The sequence below is a fragment of the Eurytemora carolleeae genome, unplaced genomic scaffold (genome assembly GCF_000591075.1).
Source record: "Eurytemora carolleeae unplaced genomic scaffold, Eaff_2.0 scaffold1056, whole genome shotgun sequence".
Taxonomy (NCBI): Eukaryota; Metazoa; Arthropoda; class Copepoda; order Calanoida; family Temoridae; genus Eurytemora; species Eurytemora carolleeae.
The window spans coordinates 84340-106725 of NW_019397094.1; the positions used below are offsets into that span (position 1 = coordinate 84340).

General features: G+C 30.5%; 2 protein-coding genes across 3 annotated transcripts; both read left to right on the forward strand.

Moving 5' to 3' along the window:
- The first annotated feature begins 4876 nt into the window (after nucleotides 1-4876).
- Nucleotides 4877-16270, forward strand: LOC111711801 (beta-1,4-N-acetylgalactosaminyltransferase bre-4). Of its 2 annotated transcripts, none has more exons than XM_023486246.1 (12): nucleotides 4877-4965; nucleotides 6796-6853; nucleotides 7761-7962; nucleotides 9753-9788; nucleotides 10001-10069; nucleotides 12206-12247; nucleotides 12557-12655; nucleotides 13112-13190; nucleotides 13491-13606; nucleotides 13814-13858; nucleotides 14844-14960; nucleotides 15923-16270. In XM_023486246.1, exons 1-12 carry the CDS (start codon nucleotides 4915-4917, stop codon nucleotides 16017-16019), a joined length of 1011 nt encoding a protein of 336 aa, XP_023342014.1. In that variant the 5' UTR covers nucleotides 4877-4914; the 3' UTR covers nucleotides 16020-16270. The 2 variants fall into 2 exon arrangements, with proteins under 2 accessions (XP_023342014.1, XP_023342015.1); XM_023486247.1 differs by having other exon boundaries at nucleotides 7803-7962.
- Nucleotides 16271-20379: 4109 nt separating this feature from the next.
- LOC111711799 (integumentary mucin C.1) lies at nucleotides 20380-21665 on the forward strand. The gene is made up of 4 exons (XM_023486244.1): nucleotides 20380-20493; nucleotides 20644-20751; nucleotides 20807-20853; nucleotides 21435-21665. Exons 1-4 carry the CDS (start codon nucleotides 20408-20410, stop codon nucleotides 21599-21601), a joined length of 408 nt encoding a protein of 135 aa, XP_023342012.1. The 5' UTR covers nucleotides 20380-20407; the 3' UTR covers nucleotides 21602-21665.
- The last annotated feature ends 721 nt before the right edge of the window (nucleotides 21666-22386 follow it).

Genomic DNA, 22386 nt, shown 5'->3' on the forward strand with positions numbered 1-22386 from the left:
CCCCCCCCCCTAGCCGTGCAAGAGGGGAGGGGGTGTTGCAGATTATCAAAAAGATGAGAAATGTTCCAAAAATAAATAAATCTGTGCTGACACTGTAACTGTCCTCTATCCTAGAGTCCTCGTGGGATTTGTTGGAAATGTTCATGCTCTTCAAGCTGTAATATCTGTTGGAAATGTTCATGCGCTTCAAGCTGTAATATCTGCTGGCATTATTTCACATGAAGGGCCTTACACGGCCCATGTTCTAAAAATGTTTTTTTTTTTTGAGAAATCAAGACGTTATTTTTTAAAAGAGTTGTTTCTATAACGGGAACTCCCTATATCCTAAGAAAGTGTTAAAGCATATTTTTTTTGTCAAAAACAGGGGCAATTGGATTTATAACGAGCCCAGAAATTGGATTTATAACGAGCCCAGAAATTGGATTTATAACGAGCCCAGAAATTGGATTTATAACGAGCCCAGAAATTGTCTAATTGTCTTAAGTACGACTTAATTTTCCGCAGGAAGTTTAGAAAATTAAAAGATTTCCTACTTAACAAATATTTAAAGCGAAGGCTTGAATAAGTGTATAATATATATATTTGGGTGCCCCCTTTCCTATTAACAATTCTAGCTTTTAAAGGTTGCCCTAATATTCGCCATTTTAATTTAATGTAAACTTGAGTCCTTGCCACAAACTCAAATTTTCGAATCTCTAAATCTTTGCAACATAATGATTTTTTGACATATTGTCCTTATGAATTTTTAAAATTGTTCTGATTCATTCTATTTAAACTCTTCTGATAAATTCTTATCAAACTTTTTTGATATTTTCTATTTAAAATCTTCTGATAAATTCTTTTTAAACTGTTCTTTTTAATTCTATTTAAACTGTTCTGATAAATCATATTTAAACTGTTCTGATAAATTATATTTAAACTGTTCTGATAAATCATATTTAAACTGTTCTGATAAATTATATTTAAACTGTTCTGATAAATTCTATTTAAACTATTCTGATAAATTATATTTAAACTGTTCTGATAAATTGTATTTATACTGTTCTGATTCTCGATTGAAACACAGTTGCAACTTAAGGCTGATTTCTAATGACTATAAAAAGTACTAAATATTGTTTTCACCAAATTTTTCAGATAATTTTTTTTAAATAAAAGAGCTTTTTATATCTTTTTATCATATTTTGATCCTCACTGTACGGATGTCTTTATACTGCAGCATACGTTGTAATAAAAAAGTCGACGTTTTAAAGAGTTTATCCATTGCTTAATTCTTTTTAAGCTTTTTAAAGAATTTGATCTACAGATTAGATAGTAATCATGGATTAGGTCTGTTGAAACAAACAGAGGTCTAATATTCAACCAAATTGATATTCATATAGATTTACAGGTTAATCATTAATATCTATATATATTTATTTGGTAATTCATACATATTTATATAAATTTATATCAAAACGGCTGAACCGATCCGGCCTAAATTTTGTGTGGGACTTTACATAACCCCAGGGAAGTATGTAAATGAATAAAATTTTATACAAATTATATATTGTTATTTAATTGGGAATGTTTAGGTTACAACAAAACAGATTAGGTACAATTTAGGATCAACCCAACATCAGGTAATGATCCTTCATAATTGAGCTGTCTAAGTATTTATTAATTGTGTTCTTGCGAAGAGCTTTATTAGATAGAAAGAAGATATTAATCAACATATTTTGTGTTAAAACCTTGAATCCTGATACAGGTTTACAATTATAATAACTAGATTCATGTTTTCAGATGATAAAACATATAAAATGGTTTGTTTTCATCTTACAATGATTATATTAGGTGTATTTTTAACTTTATCAAATACCCAGAAACACAAAATTCTTTAAACTTTATAGAAATGATGCAACTAAATATGAAAATTAATCATAAATTAAAAATAATATTTTTCAAATTGTGTGGCAAAGGAATTGATTAAAAAATTCAAATTTTCTAATCCATATCTTTAAATTTTTGGGGTGTAAATCTTTGATATTTCAAACTTAGATTATCTGATCAGACAGAATCCATAGTTTGAACTATTTAAGGTTTACAATTTGAGTGAGAGAAAATAATCTTTATGCACACACTACAAAACGTTGCAATAAGGTAAAAAGAATATGTCCCAAGCTAGAACTGTTTACTGCTTTAGGCTTGATTTTCTTCCAATCCTCCTGGACTATTCTCGACATGATGTTCACACCAGGTTTTTATTTAAAACACATTTGAAGGAATCTAAAAATTAATCTCAGTACAGTTGTATTCTTACGTCACAAGTGCCAACTCAGTTTTTGTGTCCGACAAAATTATTAATATTAGTGATAATTTTAGAATAAAGCACTCTTTTACAGTTAAATAAGTGCATTTTTAAGCCAACTCACTCATACTTTTTGTAGCACTAGGCATATACATTTTAAAATTGCATTGCGCTTGTTTCTAACTTAAGTTAAAATACTCGACGCTTGCATAAGAGCCTTGAAATCTTGGTCTAAAGTGATGTGTTAAAGATTTTATACTTTACCAAAATATTGTAAATAGTCTAAATTAAGCTTTTCAAAATAAAGATTTGAGAAAATAATATAAATATTAATTTCTGTCTTTTGCAAAAAAGTACATTACTAATCTTTTACCCCTAGGTAACTTTATTAGTATTATCATATCCATCGTTGCAAAAATCTAACATCTGTCGTCCATGCGTACTTTTTTAAAGTTTATCAATAAATGTTGAATTTCATTAAAAAAACTATTTTGAGAGTTTTTTATTTTTCCAACAATAATCTTGGAAAAGCAGATTCATCTAGTGAGTAATCTAAGTTAACGTTTTTTTTTAACAAATGTAAATTCAAGAATATTTTAATTCTTCTAAATCTAACAATTGGAATATAACATAAGGACATTCATATATTTATAATTTATTTTAGTTAAATTTACAAGAAATTTAAATCTTCACTACTTTCTTTTAAATTGAAACTTAATTGACTTTATTCCAAAACATTAATTACAATTTGTTCATTTAACTTGTGTCCGAATTTAATGAATTTAATCCGCGTCTCAAATCCCCAAAAAACCTATTTAAATTGAACGCCGGCTAAAATCTTGAAAAATTGATTACCTTATGAAAATAGTAGACAAGAAAAACTTCCATAGCATCTGTAATAAATTCAACCCTGTCTTTGTACAGGTATAGCAGGACCAACTTTCTCGCTATACTGTAAAAAGTAAAAACCAATCTCTGATTTCAATCCTTATCACTTTGCAATTTGATGTTACTTATACATAGCTTACCGAAGCAGAATCAGGGTGTAGATGAAGGAACACACTCTGGCTAAAAATAATATTTTGATTCACATTTTCTGGTATAAAAACAATTTACCCATTTGTAACCTTTATTCCAAAGTCAATTTATCTAAACAATTGTAAAATGAATAATTTCTTGAGATTTTTTGTATCTGAACAAAAGTGTGACCTTTTCTTACCATTGATATTTACTATAGATTTTAGCCTAAGATTTGAACAAATTTAAATTAATCTTAATTAAGGAAAAATGAAAGGGCAAGCCAATGGCAGTGCAGTATACTAGTCATGTGATTTCCGTCTGTATCACATGACAATGATACTGCACTGTCATTGGCTGAAGTTCTGGTGACGTAATACCGACTATACGGACTATATGTAATTATATTATCAATTTTATAACTATTAAAAATGCAAAAAAAAAAATTATAATAGGAGCAAACCTGAGATCCTCAGGTTCCTGAGTCCTGTGGAATATCGTCGTTTTCAGAATGGTTACGTATTTGTTAAATATGATCTGTTTAATACTAAAACTTTTTTACAAAATTGCATATATATGAATTTTCGTATAAATTTGACACAGTTTTATATCAATTTCTTGAGACAGGAACATCAGGTAGATGTTTTATATGTATCTTTTAACGCCTGAGATTCTCAGGCTTCATCCTATACCCCCTTTCATTTTTCCTTTAAAAGCCAAATTTGCCAACGATTTTATTCAAAACACTAATGCTACTTACTGTATATGTTATTTCGCAAATGTAACACGATAAAAGTATGATGTGCATAATGTATAATTCCTCTGGTTCAAGAAATTTCTTAAATATGTAGATTAAATCTGGACATTATTTATTAATCCAGAAAAAATAGACTTTAGGATGTTATTGCTCTCCATTGCAGGACACAAATGGAGTCTTTTATTTAGAAAAATGGCTCTTCCCAGAAACTGAATTGGGTGAACCCTCCGCCTAAAAATCGTTGTAGGGGTTTGTTCTTACTTCTATCTAGTTTTTTNGAACTTTAGAATGATGGATATCAGGATGAATGCTTAATCCCCTCTTTTTGCTAATCTTGAGACAACATAATCTCGAGATTATGTTTTCTTGACTTGAAGGGCCTTCACTTAATTTCTCACCCATTTATTTATTAATACATTAGTTCAAATTGAAAGAATTTGAGTTGCGGCTTAAATTTGAGGGGCTACTCAAATATGGTTTGTTCCACTTAAATTTCTTTTCAATATTTCAAGATTTAAAGCCGGCGCTTAATTAAAAACTGGTTTTTGGCGGTTTTGAGACTCGGCTCAAATTCATTAAATTCGGACTTTGATTGCCTAATTTTAATTTCTAGTTGAATATAGATGTTCCAAACTTCTCATAAATAATTTCTATGTTGTCCTAAATATTAATTAACATTCAAGCATAACGTTATCTTTGTTCCATGAGGTGTAGGAGTACGTAAACCCCTCTGATGTATTATAAATGTATTTTCTCTTGTTCTTATCTTTACTGTCACTTTACTATCTTCACAGAGAAAAGAACTATATCAACTTGCTTGTGACAATTTAAAATTAATTTCATCATAATTTCAGATATGGCTTTAAACAAGATAAAAATTTTATACATAATGCTTTTCCTATTTATGGCAAGTAAACTTCTTTTTCTTAAAGTGACTGTACTCATACTTTTAAGCAGTTCTCACAACGGTACCCTTGAAAGCTTTGTTATCTTTTATTGAAAATTGATTGTTTTTAATTTTTCAAAAAATGAAAAATAATAAAATTATCAGAATTAAAACCTTTCCAGAAAAAGTAAAATATTTTTCACATCATTAATCATTAATCGGAAACATTTTCACATCATTAATCATTAATCGGAAACATTTTCACATCATTAATCGGAAATATTAATCACATTAATCGGAAATATTAATCACATTAATCGGAAACATTAATCGGAAATATTAATCACATTAATCGGAAATATTAATCACATTAATCGGAAAGTTTTAAAGATAATTTCAAGTGACTTTCCATTAAAAGATATTGATTCACCGACCTAGGGTCAAACAACCTAGGGTCAAACAACCTAGGGTCAAACAACCTAGGGTGAAATGCCGTAGGGTCAAACGACAAAGGGTAAAATGACTTAAGGTCAAACAACAAACGGTCAAAAACGCGACAAAGGAAAAAGTACGACAAACGGGCGAAATTGCAATTAGTATATTTTTGGTTAATTCCAAACTATTTTTATGTCCATTAGCACTAGTAGCCGCAGCGCTCTGGCCCTCTAGCCTGTCCTACCTGCATCGCTTGACCCAAAAATTGTCTAATGTCTTAACCTAACCTAACTCTGAAATAATACATAAAATATTTTATTCCATTTTGACCCTTTGTCGTTTTACCCTAATTGTCTCGTTTTTGACCGTTTGTCGTTTGACCCTGGGTCGTTTGACCCTAGGTCGTTTGACCCTAGGTCGTTTGACCCTAGGTCGTTTTGTATTGATTTCTTTAGAATGACCGGTTTCAAACTACTCTCACTATATAAACTGTGTTTTCTTTAATTCTTTATTCATTGGGTGTTACTTGGTAGAAGAGAGTTTGGATGTTTAACTGAAATAGATTGAAGTATTATAGCAACAATATAACATTGATAAGAACAATTTTTATAATGATTTCATATAATTACTTACACGAATGTCATCTATTAAGAAAGAAATCAAAGTAAGTTTACATCAGCGTCCATGGTTGGTTTAGGCCTTACTGAAGCTATACTTAGGATCCAGGCATACATATGTGCGTGCGCGTAGCAAATTGAAATGCATATATTCTATATAGTAAAATGGGAATAGATCAAATGCCTAATTTCAAAACACGTTTGACCCTAGGTCGTTTGACCTTATGTCGGTGAACCAAGAATATTCTATATCCAACGCAGTTTTCAAATATTCTAATGTATATAATTATATTTTGCCACTTCTAGGAAGTAAATATTAATACTCCTTAAATAAAAACCAACTTGTAAATATAGTGCTCATCAATTACAAGGATTTCTTTACATATATCAGGAAAAGTCTGTTTGACCAGTCAAAGTTTTAAAGGGTACCGGTGTGAATCAGGACTGCTCCTCTTAAACTTGAAGGTCTTTTGAAATTACACTTACTGCCCTTTAAATTAATATTTAAAAAAATATTTGGAAATAGAATTTTAGTTTTACTTTCAAATTCCAAAATATAATTTTCAACATAAACTTTTCCAAATGGGACAAATTAGCGTAATTAGTGTTTTTCCTTGGAAAATTATGCATTTGGAATTTGCCATTTTAAAAATTGGAATTCACCCTTTGGAACATTATATTGCCATTCAGTACATTTCGAAATTTGCCAGTTGGAAAAATTCCCATGAAACATTGCCATTTTGTAATCTTATTTTTTTCTAGTTTTATCCTTTTATTTATCTTTATGATTTCAAGGTAGATTTTTGTCTATATCAATTTCCATCATACTTACCAAGATTACGAGCCAACACAAACAGGTGATTTTTTTAAAAGAAATAAAATTTTTGCCACAAACTCTAATTTTCTAATCCCTATATATCTGCAACATGATATTTCTTTGATATTTTGAAAGACTATTTGGTCTAACAGACACCATAGTTTGAATATCAAAAGTAAACCTTTGAATTGCAAAGATTAAGGAATTAGAAAATCAGAGTTTGTGGCAAACACTCAGTTCCCTTTATCATCGATAACAACTTTTTTTCATACTTTCATGAGCTGAGATTTTAAAAGTACTGCCAATATTTCTTAGACTTGAGCTTTCCTTACTTCTAGATCTTCGCTTGGGTCTCCCTATAGACAAATGGAAAATGTTAAACGCAAATTCAATTCCTTATATATGCAAATTAGGATATCTTAACATTGCGTAAATTTACTATTTTTATATTGACTTATTTTAAAGATGCTAAAAAATTTGACACTAAAAATAAATTACTAAAAAATCTTAAATTTTTAACAAAATTTTATAATCTAAAGCACAGTGAAAACATTGACAAGGTCAGGTTTAACTAAAAAAGTTTAGTTTTACTATACATAAAAAGACGCTAACGCTGGGTTAAAGGGACTGTAAGCGTAATTTCAAGTGACCCTCTATGCAAAGATGACAATCCCAATTACCCTTGAAACCTTTATCTGATCAATAATATGGCACTATATTCGTTTTTCTAGATTTATTTCTAATAAATGTTTTCCTGCAGTAGCAATGCAGAAATCAATTTGCCCCACAATTTAAAATTATCTGTTTTCAAAACTATAAACATTGATATCTATTTCATACTTGATCAGACAAAGCTTTTAAAGCACCGTTGTGAAACGGGTATTGCCATCAATCAACAGAACGCCACTTTAAATTACGCGACGATTCACTTTCAGCATTTATCTCAGGTGTGCTTGGTGGGGAGGTTGACTGTGATTTTTTTATTGTAGAAAATCATTCGGTAACATTAAACAGTTCAGCGGAGTGTCCTGAGGTTCCGCCTAAACTAGTGGGTCGTCTCAAGGTTGTGGTGGATATAAGAAGTGAAGAAGAGATTGGAACTACAGATCTAGAACCAGGAGGAGAATATATTCCTATATGTACACCTAGGTAATAAACTCTAGAACCAGGAGGAGAATATAATCCTAGATGAATACCTAAGTAATAAACTCTAGGATTAGGAGAATATATTCCTAGATGTATACCTCGGTAATAAACTCTAGAACCAGGAGGAGAATATATTCCTAGATGTACACCTAGGTAATAAACTCTAAAACCAGGAGGAGAATATATTCCTAGATGTACACCTAGGTAATAAACTCTAAAACCAGGAGGAAAATATATTCCTAGATGTATACCTAGGTAATAAACTCCAGAACCAGGAGGAGAATATGTTCCTAGATGTACACCAAGGTAATAAACTCTAGAACCAGGAGGGGAATATATTCCTAGATGTATACCTAGGTAATAAACTCTAAACCAGGAGGAGAATATGTTCCTAGATGTACACCAAGGTAATAAACTCTAAACCAGGAGGAGAATATGTTCCTAGATGTACACCTAGGTAATAAACTCCAGAACCAGGAGGAGAATATATTCCTAGATGAATACCTAGGTAATAAACTCCAGAACCAGGAGAAGAATATATTCCTAGATGTATACCTAGGTAATAAACTCTAAACCAGGAGGAGAATATATTCCTAGATGTACACCAAGGTAATAAACTCTAAAACCATGAGGAGAATATATTCCTAGATGTACACCAAGGTAATAAACTCTAGGATTAGGAGGAGAATATATTCCTAGATGAACACCTAGGTAATGAACTCTAGGATTAGGAGAATATATTCCTAGATGTACACCTAGGTAATGAACTCTAGGATTAGGAGAATATATTCCTAGATGTATACCTAGGTAATATACTCTAGGATTAGGAGGAGGGGAAGTGTTCCTAACACTATTTAAAAAGGAAAATTTAGACTTTTAATTTTTAATTTACCAAATGATTCATAATCCTTAAAAAGAAAATCTTTTCATGAAGAAGATGATAAGGTCAGTTTTGAATTATTCGGAACCATTTGCTCCGATTAGGTCCTCCGTTCTCTTAATTCTCCCCTTATGTAGCTCCCCCCCCCCCCCCCCCCCCGACCTTTATGGTTGGGCTACGAGAATTGACTTGCTAAACACTTAAATATTGAATTTAGCTATAATTTAATTAACTGTAGTTAAGAGAAAGAGTAGGAGATGGGGTGTGGGGGGGGGAAAGCTAATATTTTACTTACCACAGATTGATTTTCTCAAAAATCCCAGAAGGGGGTGGGGAAAAGAGTACTATTGCCCCTATCCCACCCCCCTGTGTACGAAAGTGTATACAAGTGGTATATGGTATTGGGAATTACATTATCTCTTACCAATCCCCATCCATATTTATATAAACTTTAAATATAAAATTGACCTGATGATCAAAAACGGAGAATTGTTAAAAAATATTCATTAAATGTATATACAGTTAAACCCTAAATGAGCCATATTTTGAAAGAATTTATCAAATGTCGTCTTGACAATTTGTCAATGAGGTTTATACTATTTTGCGTAAATCTCAGTATTTGCAAAAATAAATAAATAGCCATGAATATGCGGGAACAGTTTTGAAGAGCTCCATATAATTATTTAATCAAAAAACTAAATATCTGCAACATTCTATTATCAGAAAGTTAAGAATACGACATTTGATGAATTCTGGGATTTTTGAGAAAATCGGTGTATGGCTTATTTAGAGTTTAACTGCATTATGTATATTATTTAAAGAATCAACTTCAAATTAAAACATTTTAATGTATTTTAGGATTTTAAATATTATATATATTTTTTGGTTGGAAAAAATAATATTTATATTCTAGGACTTCATTGGCAGTTGTTGTTCCTTTCAGAGACAGGTACAATTAACTATTAAAGTATTGAAGGAGCTGTTGAAAAAATTTGAAGTGACTGAATGTGATGCAATCACATATCATTATATTTAATTGTGTATGATATAAAAGATTAGCTCTGTCTCTTGTTCCTCGGACTAATTTAAAGTCTCATCTAAAAGTTGTCTTCCTATTCCAGAGTTTTCTGGTTTTCACTGTATCATATTAAATTTCATAAGAGAAGAACATCTTTGGAGTTTACTAAATCATCTTCATCCCATTCTAAAGAGACAGCAAGCCCACTATAGGTAACTACATTCAAAAGAGGATAAAATAGTTTCTTTTAGACATTTCCAAACTAATAATTTGATAAATTTAATTTTGTAAATTGTTGAATTTGAAATAGTACAATTTATAATTTTAATTAGTTTTGATACCAATCTTTAAGTTTTATGATTGAATATCTTTTTAAAGAATTTCTGAACATAATTTTATAAAATCAAAATGAAATTTTTTTCTAGTACACTTTTGCCTAGTACTCATTCGCCTAGCTCACATTCGCCTAGTACACATTCGCCTAGTACACATTCGCCTAGTACACATTCGCCTAGTACACATTCGCCTAGTACACATTCGCCTGTAAACATTTTGCCTATATAACAGTATGCATGTACGTATAACATTTTGCCTACTTAACATTTTGCCTCTATACAAGGGCGTAAACAGAATTAAATCTAAGGGGGCCAAAAAGGGGGCAAAATTTGACCTGTAAATTCAAAATATTTGGCTTCTAGACGATCAAGCATACTTTTTTTTATGGGTTATGGTATTCATTTTACGAAATTGTCTGTCATTGAAAATTTGTATCCATTCTTTTATATTGTAATTTTCCTTTTTGAAATTCTTTACTAATCAAAAGCGCTTTTTTATCGCATTAAGCCTATACCCCATTTAATTTTTCGCAAACACTCCCTTTAAATACTACTTTATCTCTCCTTCAAACAAAACTCTGTGAACTTAACAGGGAAAATTAGGTTACAGCACTGCAATAATATGTATTTTTTTGGAATGGGGGGATTCCCTCAAACTTATAAATAGCAAACTATTTTTGTCCTGTTATTCAGTCTTCACTCTTCAGTTTAAGATTTGAAAAGTGTGATAGAACTGAGTTCTAGGCCCCCCCCCTTTAAAGGTGAAAAATTTGAAAGCTCTGAGAATAAGGGGGGGGACACTTCCGCACTGTCCCCCCTGTATTCGCCCTTGCCTACATAACATTTGAGTGTATTGTTCGCCTATACCATTTTGATAATGTATAACTGTTTTTTTTCTTCCAATTTTTAGACTGGGTCAAAAGATCTGAGTTTTTGTCACAAACTAAAAATTTTATATCTTTTTATCTTTACAACCCAATTTTGTAAACCTTTGATATTTCAAACTATAAATTCTGTTATATCAAATAATCCAAGTTTAAAATATCAAATTGTACACCATTAGGTTACAAAAATATCAGGATTAAAAAATTTGAGTTTGCTGCAAAGACTCAATTCCTATGTGAATTATATTCTTAATCCGTTCCCCGGCTTGCATAGTAAGAGATCTCTGTTTTTTTTTAGTCTTCTAGAGCATCTCCAATAGATGGTTGTCTCTGTGCCTCCATTTCCAACATATGATTAGCTGTTTTTATCAATAATAGAAAGAGGGCTTTCCTCTTTTTTTAGATACTCCAGCTTTGGTAAGTGCTGCCATATTTTCAAGAGAAAAAATACGACTGAATTTGCAAAATTTTCAAATCAGTTTCAAGAAAATCATGGTTTAGGCGAAAAATAAACTTAAATGATAAAGGCAAACTGTTTTATAGGCAAAATCTTATACAGGCGAATGTGTACTAGGCAATGGAGTACTAAGGGAATGAGTACTAAGCGAATGTGTACTAGGCGAATGATTACTAGGCAAATGAGAACTAGGCAAATACATTCACTAAGCGAATGAGTACTAGGCGAATGTGTAATAAGCGAATAAGTACTAGGCGAATGTGTAATAGGCAATGAGTACTAAGCGAAAGAGTGTTGGGCAAATGAGTACTATGCGAATGAGAACTACGGCAAATGCATTAACTAAGCGAATGAGTACTAGGAGAATGTGTACTAAGCGAATAAGTACTAGGCGAATGTGTGCGAGGCGAATGAGTATTAGGCGAATGAGCACTAGGCGAATTTGTACTAAGCGAAATAGTATTGGGCGAATGAGTACTAGGTGAAAGTGTACTAGGCGAAAGTGTACTAGTCGAATGAGTACTAGGCGAATGAGAGCTAGGCGAATTAGTACCAGGCGAAAGTGTACTAGGCAAATGAGTACTAGGCGAAAGTGTACTAGGCGAATGAGTACTAGGCGAAAGTGTACTAGGCAAAATATTACTTATCCATTTTTCCTTTCCTATTTTTCAGGATATTTTTGGTGAATCAAGCTGATAATTATACCTTCAACAGGTAATCATAATTGAACATTTTTTTCCTCTCAAATTCATTTAAAGGGTTTTATTCGTCTAAACTTTTTTTTTAATCTAGCAGATTTTCAATCAAGGGGCATCACAATAATTTGGGAATTTTATTATTCTTTAATTATTTTTGATCAAATTCTTATACGTTTGCATTTTTTTCATTTTGTTTAGCCTTTCTATTAATCCTAATATAATTAAAAATTCAACAAACATTATTATTAATTGTCCAGAAATAAATAAAAAAATGAGATTTAAAGTAAAAGACTTAAAATAAATGTTTATAACTTTCTTGATTAAGAGCTGCTCTTTTCAATGTTGGATTTATTGAGGCCACTAAGCTGTTTGACTGGGACTGCTTTATCTTCCATGATGTTGATTTACTAACAGAAAATGATAGGTAATTGCATCATTGCAAACTCAAATTTTCAAATCCCTATATCTATGAAACATAAATGGTAAAATATTTAATGCTTAGATTATTTGATCAGACAGATAGTTTAAAATATCTAAGGTTTACGACACCGGGTTGCAAAGATATGGGAATTATGCAAAATCTGAGTTTGTGCTAGATCAAGATCAGTAAAAGAAATAAAGGGTATTTTGAATTACGCTCACAGTCCCTTTATAATCTTTGTTTTAGCTTTTCATAAACTTTGGTCTCATCAAATTGGAACATTTTATTTTATTTGTGTAAATGTTATAATTTTTCATTAAATTTTCCATTTTTTTACAATTTAGTCAACAAATTATAGTTTTTCTAAAAGTGTTGCCGACAAAATCTGTTTATTTTCAAACAGTTGTTTTTGGCTGTTTTTTTTTCTCTCACAACCATTATTAAAACTTCTAAATAAAGGAATTTGTATCGCTGTTCCTCAAATCCAGTACATCTTTCATCAGCTACTAATACACATGGATATAAATTAATGAAGAAGGTAAATATTGTAGAAAGTAGAAAATGAACAGTGCCCAAAGGTTTAATAAATTTAACCTAAAATGATTTTAAATAGGGCGTTAAGCCCATTTCTTCTAGTAACCATTTTACCAATTGCTTTTGAAGCCGCCATTTTTCTTTGTATTTTTAAAACTCAGAATTTCGCGGATTTTTCTGTTAGCGTTGATGGATTTCTAAAATTTAAAAAGAATTTACATAAGCAAAGTCTTTAATTTTCAATCGGTTATTGGATACAATTAAATAAACACCAAGGTGGAATGTACCTCTGAATGTTGTTAAGGAACTATTTGGTGGAGTGAGCGCCATGACTAGAGAACAAATTGAGAAAGTAAACGGGTTTTCAAACCAGTTCTGGGGATGGGGTGGAGAAGATGACGACATGTCCTGGAGAATCAGGTTTTAATTGGACTGAAAAACGAAATTAAAAGAGGGGCATCCCTACCTGTCACTGGTCAAGGATTCAAGGTTGACAGACTTTAAATATAAGGTCACTTAACATTACGTACAGTCTCTATAAGCCGAATGGTTTGTGCTTTCTTTACAAAAGAGGTTTTTATTTGTTCCAGGTAAAGCGAACAGACTACTTTACCTTTATTATTTCAGAAATGCTGGCTACAACTTAACTCACAGTGACCTTAAACTGGGAAGGTTAGTTTTATAGTTGATATTAATAATATAACAAAAAATAACAATTTATCAACATATTCTAAGGCTAAAGGGAGTGACCGGCAATGTATGTGATTGAACTGAGATTGCATGGTATTATTGTAGAGAAATTTTTTAGGATCATTTGAGACATATAAAACGTTTTAAGCATCTATAATTACCGAGTTTAAGCGAAAAGTCGACGTTCAAAATCATCAATTCTGGAGGATACGTTTTGAGAATCGATTTTTTTTAAATTATTAAATAACGACGACAAAAAATGTTACAAAAATTCTACAGTAAACTAATTAGTAGTTTAGAAACAGGTTGAGAAAGTAAAAATTAACTCTTATACTCGAAAATAAGTAATCTTATTCCATTATTAGTTTCTCTCAATATTCACAAAGATTTTCTGCAGATTTTCTGGAATTTTTATTGAAAAAACGACATTTAAAGAATGTGTAGAAATCTTTCGAGAAATATGTTCCTAAACATCTAATTAGTTTACTAAAGAATTTTTCAATATTTTTGTCGTCATTATTTAGTTATTTGCGTTCAAACTCAGTAATTATAGATCTTTATAACGTTTTATATGTCTCAAATGAATTCTAATCATACATTGCCGGTCACTCCCTTTAACCATAAAAGAATTAAGGCAAAGATTTGCAAAGTTTTATTTTTTGTTCTAATATTAATTGTTTTGGTTAAAACTTATTGGCAAACACGATTTTTAAAGATCATATTGAAATTTGAAAACAAGAAATAATTTTAACCCTCTTTATGTTTAAATCTGAAACTGCAAAAAAATATGTTTATTGTAGTTTTTTTAAACTAAAATAAAAAAATGTATACTTTTAAAGTCCAAATTATTATAACTTTATAATTTATTATCACGGAATAAATAAAAATTAATAATTATCATCCAAATTTTTCGTAAATTCTAATTAAAAGTTTAAAATAATTTCTAAAAATGAAATTTGTTGTTTAGGTATACAATGTTCAAGCATGATCACGATGCCGGAAATCCAATAAACGAAGACAGATATCCATTTTTGAAAGAAAAGACTCCAAAATATGCAAGTATTGATGGTCTTAACAATATCATGTAAGGTTTTTCTCTTCAGTTTTTTTTAATTATTGACAAATTTCTTTAATTTTGTCCTAACCCATTTTTTCCACATATGATAGTGCAGCCGGTGCAAAGTGTAGCAACTAAAGAAACAAATGAAATTGAAATTATCCATACAGTCCCTCTAAATTGAAATTATCCAAACAGTCCCTTTAAATTGAAGTTATCCATACAGTCCCTTTAAATTATAATTATCCATAAAGTCCCTTTAAATTGAAATTATCCACACAGCCCCTTTAAATTGAAATTATCCATACAGTCCCTTTAAATTGAAATTATCCATACAGTCCCTTTATATTGAAATTATCCATACAGTCCCTTTAAATTGAAGTTATCCATACAGTTCCTTTAAAATGAAATTATCCAAACAGTCCCTTTAAATTGAAATTATCAATACAGTTCCTTTAAATTTAAATTATCCAAACAGTCCCATTAAATTGAAATTATCCATACAGTCCCTTCAAATTGAAATTATCCAAACAGTCCCTTTAAATTGAAGTTATCCATACAGTCTCTTTAAATTAAAATTATACAGACAGTCCCTTTAAATTAAAATTATCCATACAGTCCCTTTAAATTGAAATTATCCATACAGTCCCTTTAAATTGAAAATATCCAAACAGTCCCTTTAAATTGAAATTATCCATACAGTCCCTTTAAATTGAAAATATCCAAACAGTCCCTTTAAATCCATCGTTGACAATATTCCACCTTATGATATGAATCCTGGAGCTATGAATTCCAGCTAAACCTAGGAATTCTAAGCTTTAAAGAAGATTAAACATAAGGTTTTCGCCCTCAGCTTTTAATCTTTTATCACATCATAATTTGGATTCAATAATTAGAAAAATGAACAATAATTGTTCGATATCAAATTATCGAATTGTTTATTGTATTCATTGTAAAAAGTTTAAAATGTTATAGTTTAATTTTTTTAGATATACTGTCATAGAACAGGAGGATAAAATGCTTTACACAAATATATCTGTTCAACTGGTCTACCCAATCCCAGTAGATTTCAGCAACAAGAGCTGATCAACCGAACTAAAACATGTAAATTTCATAAAACTACATCTATAACAAAGCATTTATAATTCATAAATGGAAACCTGGCAAGTTGATTGTTTCAATGAGTTCCAAAAACTATTATTGTTATTCTGGACAATTTTCAATCTTGTAAATTTTGTGTTTTATAAAAAAACTTAGATTGCTGAATATTAAGAAGGTTTTTCTTTGCAAATCTTTTTTTATGACTATCACTGACATTAATAAACATGTGTATTTTTTATTTGGTATTTTTTACAAAGTTGCATTCTTAGAGTGCAAAATTCTCCTTATCTGCTAGCCATATTCTTATAGTGATTATTATGTTTCTTTAAAGGAAGTGTTCGCGAAAAATTAAAGGGGGTAAATGCATATGGCGAAAAATAAGCGCTTTTGATCGCTACTAATCTTACTTCTATCTGTTGCGTCTATAAGGAGAAAATTGTTAAAAACGACTCATACCGAATAACGTAGCATCCTCCCAAATTGAGAAAATTGCAATCCATGAGTAAGATCGTAAAAAATCGATTTATTATCAAACAAATCATTTATTACAACCTTTAGTCATCGATTATTTTTCGATGCATTGGCACATAGTTGATATTTCATAATATTTTGTATTTGTTTTATATACAAGGCACTTCAAACGCCGATTAGTTTGTCCGCCAGGTGTCTCTGCTCTCGATGCTCTTAATGATTCCACGTGGCAGAGACACCTAGCGGAAAAAATCGTATTTTTAAGTGCATTGTTTATAAAAGAAGTAAAATATATTATGAAAAATTAACAATAATATAATGAATCGATGACTATAGGTTGTAATATCTGAATGATTTGTTTGAAGTTAAATTGATTTTTTTACGATCCGAGTCGTATGCAACAACATTCTCAATTTGGGTGGATGCTATGTTATACAGCAAAAGTCGTTTTTAGCAATTTTCTCCTTATAGACGCAACAGATAGAAGTAAGATTAGTAGCGATCAAAAGCACTTATTATTTGTTGTAAGCCTATAACCCCTTTCATTTTTCGCAAACACTCCCTTTAAAGCAAGCTGTGAAATCTTTATATGAATCTTACTTCAATATATTTATATGGGCTGTTTGGTTAGTCTGTTCTGTTGTTACTAGAGAGTAGCCATACTAATCATAACTTTAAAAACAAATGGATTTTACTGTTTTGAACATTTTATTTCATTGTATTAAACAATTTGTTGACAACTTGTAATAATTTGAGATTAAAGACTACTAAATTAAATTACCAATAAAGATTAAATAATGAAAACTCGTGGTTTAAGTTGAACACCTTTGTACAACAAGAATGAACCATCGTGGTTGGTGATTATATTAATAAGATAAGATAAGATATATTGTATTGCTAAGCATACGCAAACAAGTTATAATGTTACAGGCAAAAATCTGCAACTATTTTTAAATTGTTTAATATGTAATATAGCAATTTGGGTATTCTCCCTAATTATAATGAATTACTAGGTTTTGAAAATTTACAATAAGTCTGGGATTACTAGTTAAATTTAGAGAGATCGAGGTGCAGTGCAGAGCAGCATAACAAAATAATTGATGTTTCAGTTTAAAAGTTTAGTACGTACAACAGAATAAGATTAAGCATGTACACCAATCTACCAATATTTGATTCATTTTTGCAAGAATAACAAGAGGGTTTATTGCACTTTGAGATGTAGGCGTCTAATAACATTTCTAATAAATATGCCTATCGAGGCACTTCTTTTTAAATCAAGTGACAGTTTATTCCATGACTTGAGAAGCGGATATGAGGGAAGATATTCTAATATTCAGAATATCAATTTGATAGTTAAGATCTCTCTCAAAAATTCCAAGTTTTTGAAAGGTGTCGTTAATGGATTATTTTTAAAGGTGTCGTAACGGATTATTTTTAAAGGTGTCGTTAACTGATTATTTTTAAAGGTGTCGTTAACGGATTATTTTTAAAGGTGTCGTTAACGGATTATTTTTAAAGGTGTCGTTAACGGATTATTTTTCGACACATTCGTAAATAGTTAATATTTCATAATATTTTTGATTTTTTAAAAATAATTTTTGCTGGCGCTGGATTTTCGAACATTCCTGGAAAATATGAAAATGTCGTCTTAATTATCAAAAATCCTCGAAAAGGAATAAATGTTTTCAAAAGTAACTCTTAGATCATGAAAAATGCAAAACATTATCTATATTCGAATGCTTCGAAAAATAATCGATGACTACTGTTTGTGATATCTGAATGATTTGTTTGGAATTAAATTGATTTGTTTACAATCCGAATTAAATATTGCATCTTTCCGAATTTGTATAGACACTACTTTCTTCGGTATTAGTCGTTTTTAACAATTTTCTCCTTATAGACGCAACAGATAGAAGTAAGATTAGAAGCGATCAAAAGCTCTTATTTATCGCCTATACCCCCTCTCATTTTTCGCGAACACTCCCTTTAAATGTAAATATTGCGACAAATAAAAAAGAAATAAATAGCATGAGTTATTAAAAACCATAAAATTTGAAACTTGCATTTTTGGCAGATTTTTGTATTTTATAATTCTCCAATTTTTGCCTTTGTTACATGTGGGGTGTCTACTGTCTCATGTCACTCAATGATGGTCGGAGATTTCATGTTTGCCCTTTAAAAAAGGATTGAATAAATTCTTTCCGAATACATTGTCTTCAGACTGAAGATAGGAACTCAAATCCAATTTCCAAGAGTAAATTGGGGGGTAACATAAGAAGGAAAAAATAAATAAAATTAATTCATCAAAAAAATCAGAAAGGAAATTACCCAATATAATACAAGCCCTGTTTGTACTTAAAATCAGGAAAACATATATTTTTTTTAAAACTAGGAAAATGCGGGAAAATTGTTGTTATATTTTTTATTTTTACTTTTTGAAAATACATTCCTAGAGTTAATTACTAATCTGACATTCACTAATCTATATAAAAATTTGGCTTGTCTGTCTGTTTGTTTGTCTGTTTGTTTGTTTGTTTGTATCCAATAAACGTCAAAACGGCTGAACCGATCGGGCCCAAATTTTTTGTGGGACATCTAGGGACCCCAGGGGATGTTTATGAAAAATCAAAATTTCAAATATTTGTCTCCATCAAAATTCGACCGTCATTAAATTTTTAAAAATTTTGAAAATCCGCGAAATTTTTTGTAAAAATCCGCGAATTATTTTTGTTTAGTTTTACGATGTACACAAAGAGAACATGTTCACAACTAATTTAGAAGATGGGTGCGAAGCGCCCTCTAAGGCTAGAAAGAAGGGCGCGAAGCGCCTTGAATTTCTAGCAGCTCTACAAATGAAGGCGTGAATCAACCATGAAAATGTGTGTCCTTTGAGGGGAAATGTACTCATTCTCTTTTGTGTAAAAATGTTTACAAATGGACACAGGTGTATTCAGAAAAATTAAAGAATTTGTTAAATTCAATATCAAAACCTAATTTAAGCACAATGATATCTATGATTAAATGTTTGGTTAGAAATTGATTTAATTTAATTTCAAGTTTAAGAAATTGTATAAAAAATATATAATGGACTGGAACAGGTGTTGGGTTCAGCAGTATATATAGTTGTAACAAATCATGTTTATGCAGTTCATATTTGCACTAGAAATTCAGGTAATTTACATTGAATATTACGTTAAACCAATCATTAAAGAAATGTTTTCTTGAATAGGTAAATATTAACCTTCAAATTGTAGCATTGAAAGTAAATATTTGATTTGGAAAAGTGGGTTCTTAGAAAAATCAAATTTTGTCAGGGTAATATAAAACAAGAATTTTTTATAACATAGCTTCTTTACAGTTGTTAAAGGATGGGATAGGGTGGTTTTTTAGATGAAATCTGAAAATTTTAGATGCTTAGATGATAAAATATCAAATTTTAGATTGTTTAACTTCACGCAAAAAGCAAATTTGTAGTTTTTAAACTTTTGTAAATATTAAGTTAAGCAGTTTATTTATGTTCGCAAATATTTTATTTATGTTCGCAAATATTTTATTTATGTACGCAAATATTTTATTTATGTTCGCAAATAATTTATTTAAAGTCTAAAGAGTTTTAGAATTTGTGATTATTCCATCTCTCATAGTAAAAAAACTTCGGGGGTGGGGTGCACTGCCGACCCCTATGAAGTAGCTGAAGATTGGGAGGGCCTCTACCCCAAATTTCAGAGGCCTATCAGGGAGGCTGTGGGGGCTTAGCTCCCCCCTGGATCAGTAAAATCTATGGTTTCCAGGGGGTTTTAGGTTCCGACGGACGCTAAGCCTAACCTGAAAAGAAAGAAAAAATTAAGCGCCCCTGCAATTGTACTGTGTATTCCTTAACTATCACATGAATTGCCTTTAGAATGAAGTTTGCTGTTGCCTGTCTTGTTCTTTTCTGCGCTGCAACCTTTGACCTTGCTGAGGGTCAACTTGAGGTTCAGGTGAAAAGGTAAACATCAACTTTATTGAAAAATCATTTCTCTAACATATAAAACATCTCATGAATTAAAGATAATGAAAAGATAAGTAAATTTAAGATTTAAGTAATTTACATCTCCTAAACTTGTGAAATATGTGACCACTCCCTTTATCAATTTAGTTCTGACTTGAACCGTGCAGTTCAGGATAGATTCTGCTGCGGGAATGTTTATGTACAATGTACTTCAGCTTGTATAGGACAAGCTTGTGACGCAAACTGCACCGGAAGGTAATATTTATTTTTAAAAAAATGAAATTTACAATATTTAAATTTATTTTTTAAGATGCGGTTACTTGGGATTAATTGCATGCGGACCATACGCTTGCTCAGGTAAAAGATCAACCTAATTCTTTGTTAGGTTTTTACTACAGTGAAACCCCTAATAACGAATACATCGGAAGAATTTATCAAATGTCGTCTTGATAATTTTTCAATGAGTTTTACACCATATTACGTAAATTTCAGTATTTGCGAAAATAAATAAATAGCCAGGAATATGCGGGAACAGTTTTATAGAGTTCCATATAATCATTTAATTAAAAAAAAAAACTAAATATCTGCAACATTCCATTATCAGAAAGTGAAGAACACGACATTTGATGAATTCTTTCGATGTAGCGTTATTAAGGGTTTCACTGTAGGTTTTCAAGACACTTTGTGTATATTTTTTACAACTTTTAATTGTGAATCTATCTCTGAGCAATATCTCTTCCTGCAATATTTAACATTAATAACAAAATTTCGCAGATTTATTATTTTTATTTAAAATTTTTCCGTGGGGTCATGTGAATTGTCATAAAAAATGTGGGCCCTATCGTTTTAGCCGTTTTGACGTTTATTTGATAGAAGTAAACAGGCAGACAATAAAAGTTTATATTATGAGAAAGATATTAATTATTTTTAATATTTAGCATTGGCACCTAGTGCTTGTACTACAACAACAACAACAACAACAACAACAACAACAACAACAACAACAACAACAACAACGACAACAACTACCACAACTACCACAACAACGACAACCGCACCAACAACAACAACAACTACCACAACAACGACAACCTTGGTAGGTTAGATGTATGCACATAATCTATTGAAATTATTAATATAATTGGCAAATAAAGATTACTATAAAATTTGTTGCTTTCTGTTTTATCATTTGAATACAGAGGATCTACAGACCTATAGATTCAGAATACGATTAAACTATTGGAGTTATTTTAGTGCATGAAATAAGAAGAAATATTAATGGGAAGAATGAATATTTTTTATTCATTAGACATCTAGGAATCAATGCAGAAAGAAAAAAAATTGCGGAAGTTCGGAACAAACCGTTTTTGAGTTATTCATACAATTCGACACCAAATTTTGTATAGCCTGTGTTTTCTCCTAAAAATGAGGTAGGAGGCAGAAATATTGCATGCACATGAACTCAGAACAGCGATAAAATAACACTTATTTCATCCTAACTCAATTAATTTAGTTTAATTATGGTTTCGTATTTTAAGCTCATGCACTATTATAGAATTATCCCCCCAGTCTGGCTTCCTTTCAATTCAAGATTAGACAATTTATCAATTAAACTAAAAAGTGTCTAGTTGTGAGTTATATTGTTGTTTATAAGTTTTATGCTAAAACTCTATGCACAGGAAGATGTTTAAAGAAAAATTTGAAATTGAATTTTATTTCATCTATTAAAATCTTTGATTTAAGCAATACCTATTTTGCAATTCCATTGGAATTTAGATAATTTTAAAAAAGAGTAATTTTTGCATTAATTTTTAATCTAAATCTAAACCGATTTTTAAAAAAGTGTTGCTTAAATTAAAGATTACAACAAGCTAAGTTTGCATGTTCTAT

Excerpts from the sequence above, each read along its gene's own strand:
- LOC111711801 (XM_023486246.1), top strand. The coding sequence starts at position 4,915 with ATGGCTTTAAACAAGATAAAAATTTTATACATAATGCTTTTCCTATTT. Across the intron at positions 6,854-7,760 it reads TTACGAGCCAACACAAACAG|GTGTGCTTGGTGGGGAGGTT; the intron begins GTGATTTTTTTA and ends CATTTATCTCAG. Across the intron at positions 13,607-13,813 it reads GACATGTCCTGGAGAATCAG|AAATGCTGGCTACAACTTAA; the intron begins GTTTTAATTGGA and ends TTATTATTTCAG.
- LOC111711799 (XM_023486244.1), top strand. The coding sequence starts at position 20,408 with ATGAAGTTTGCTGTTGCCTGTCTTGTTCTTTTCTGCGCTGCAACCTTT. Across the intron at positions 20,494-20,643 it reads CTTGAGGTTCAGGTGAAAAG|TTCTGACTTGAACCGTGCAG; the intron begins GTAAACATCAAC and ends TTATCAATTTAG. Across the intron at positions 20,752-20,806 it reads GACGCAAACTGCACCGGAAG|ATGCGGTTACTTGGGATTAA; the intron begins GTAATATTTATT and ends TTATTTTTTAAG.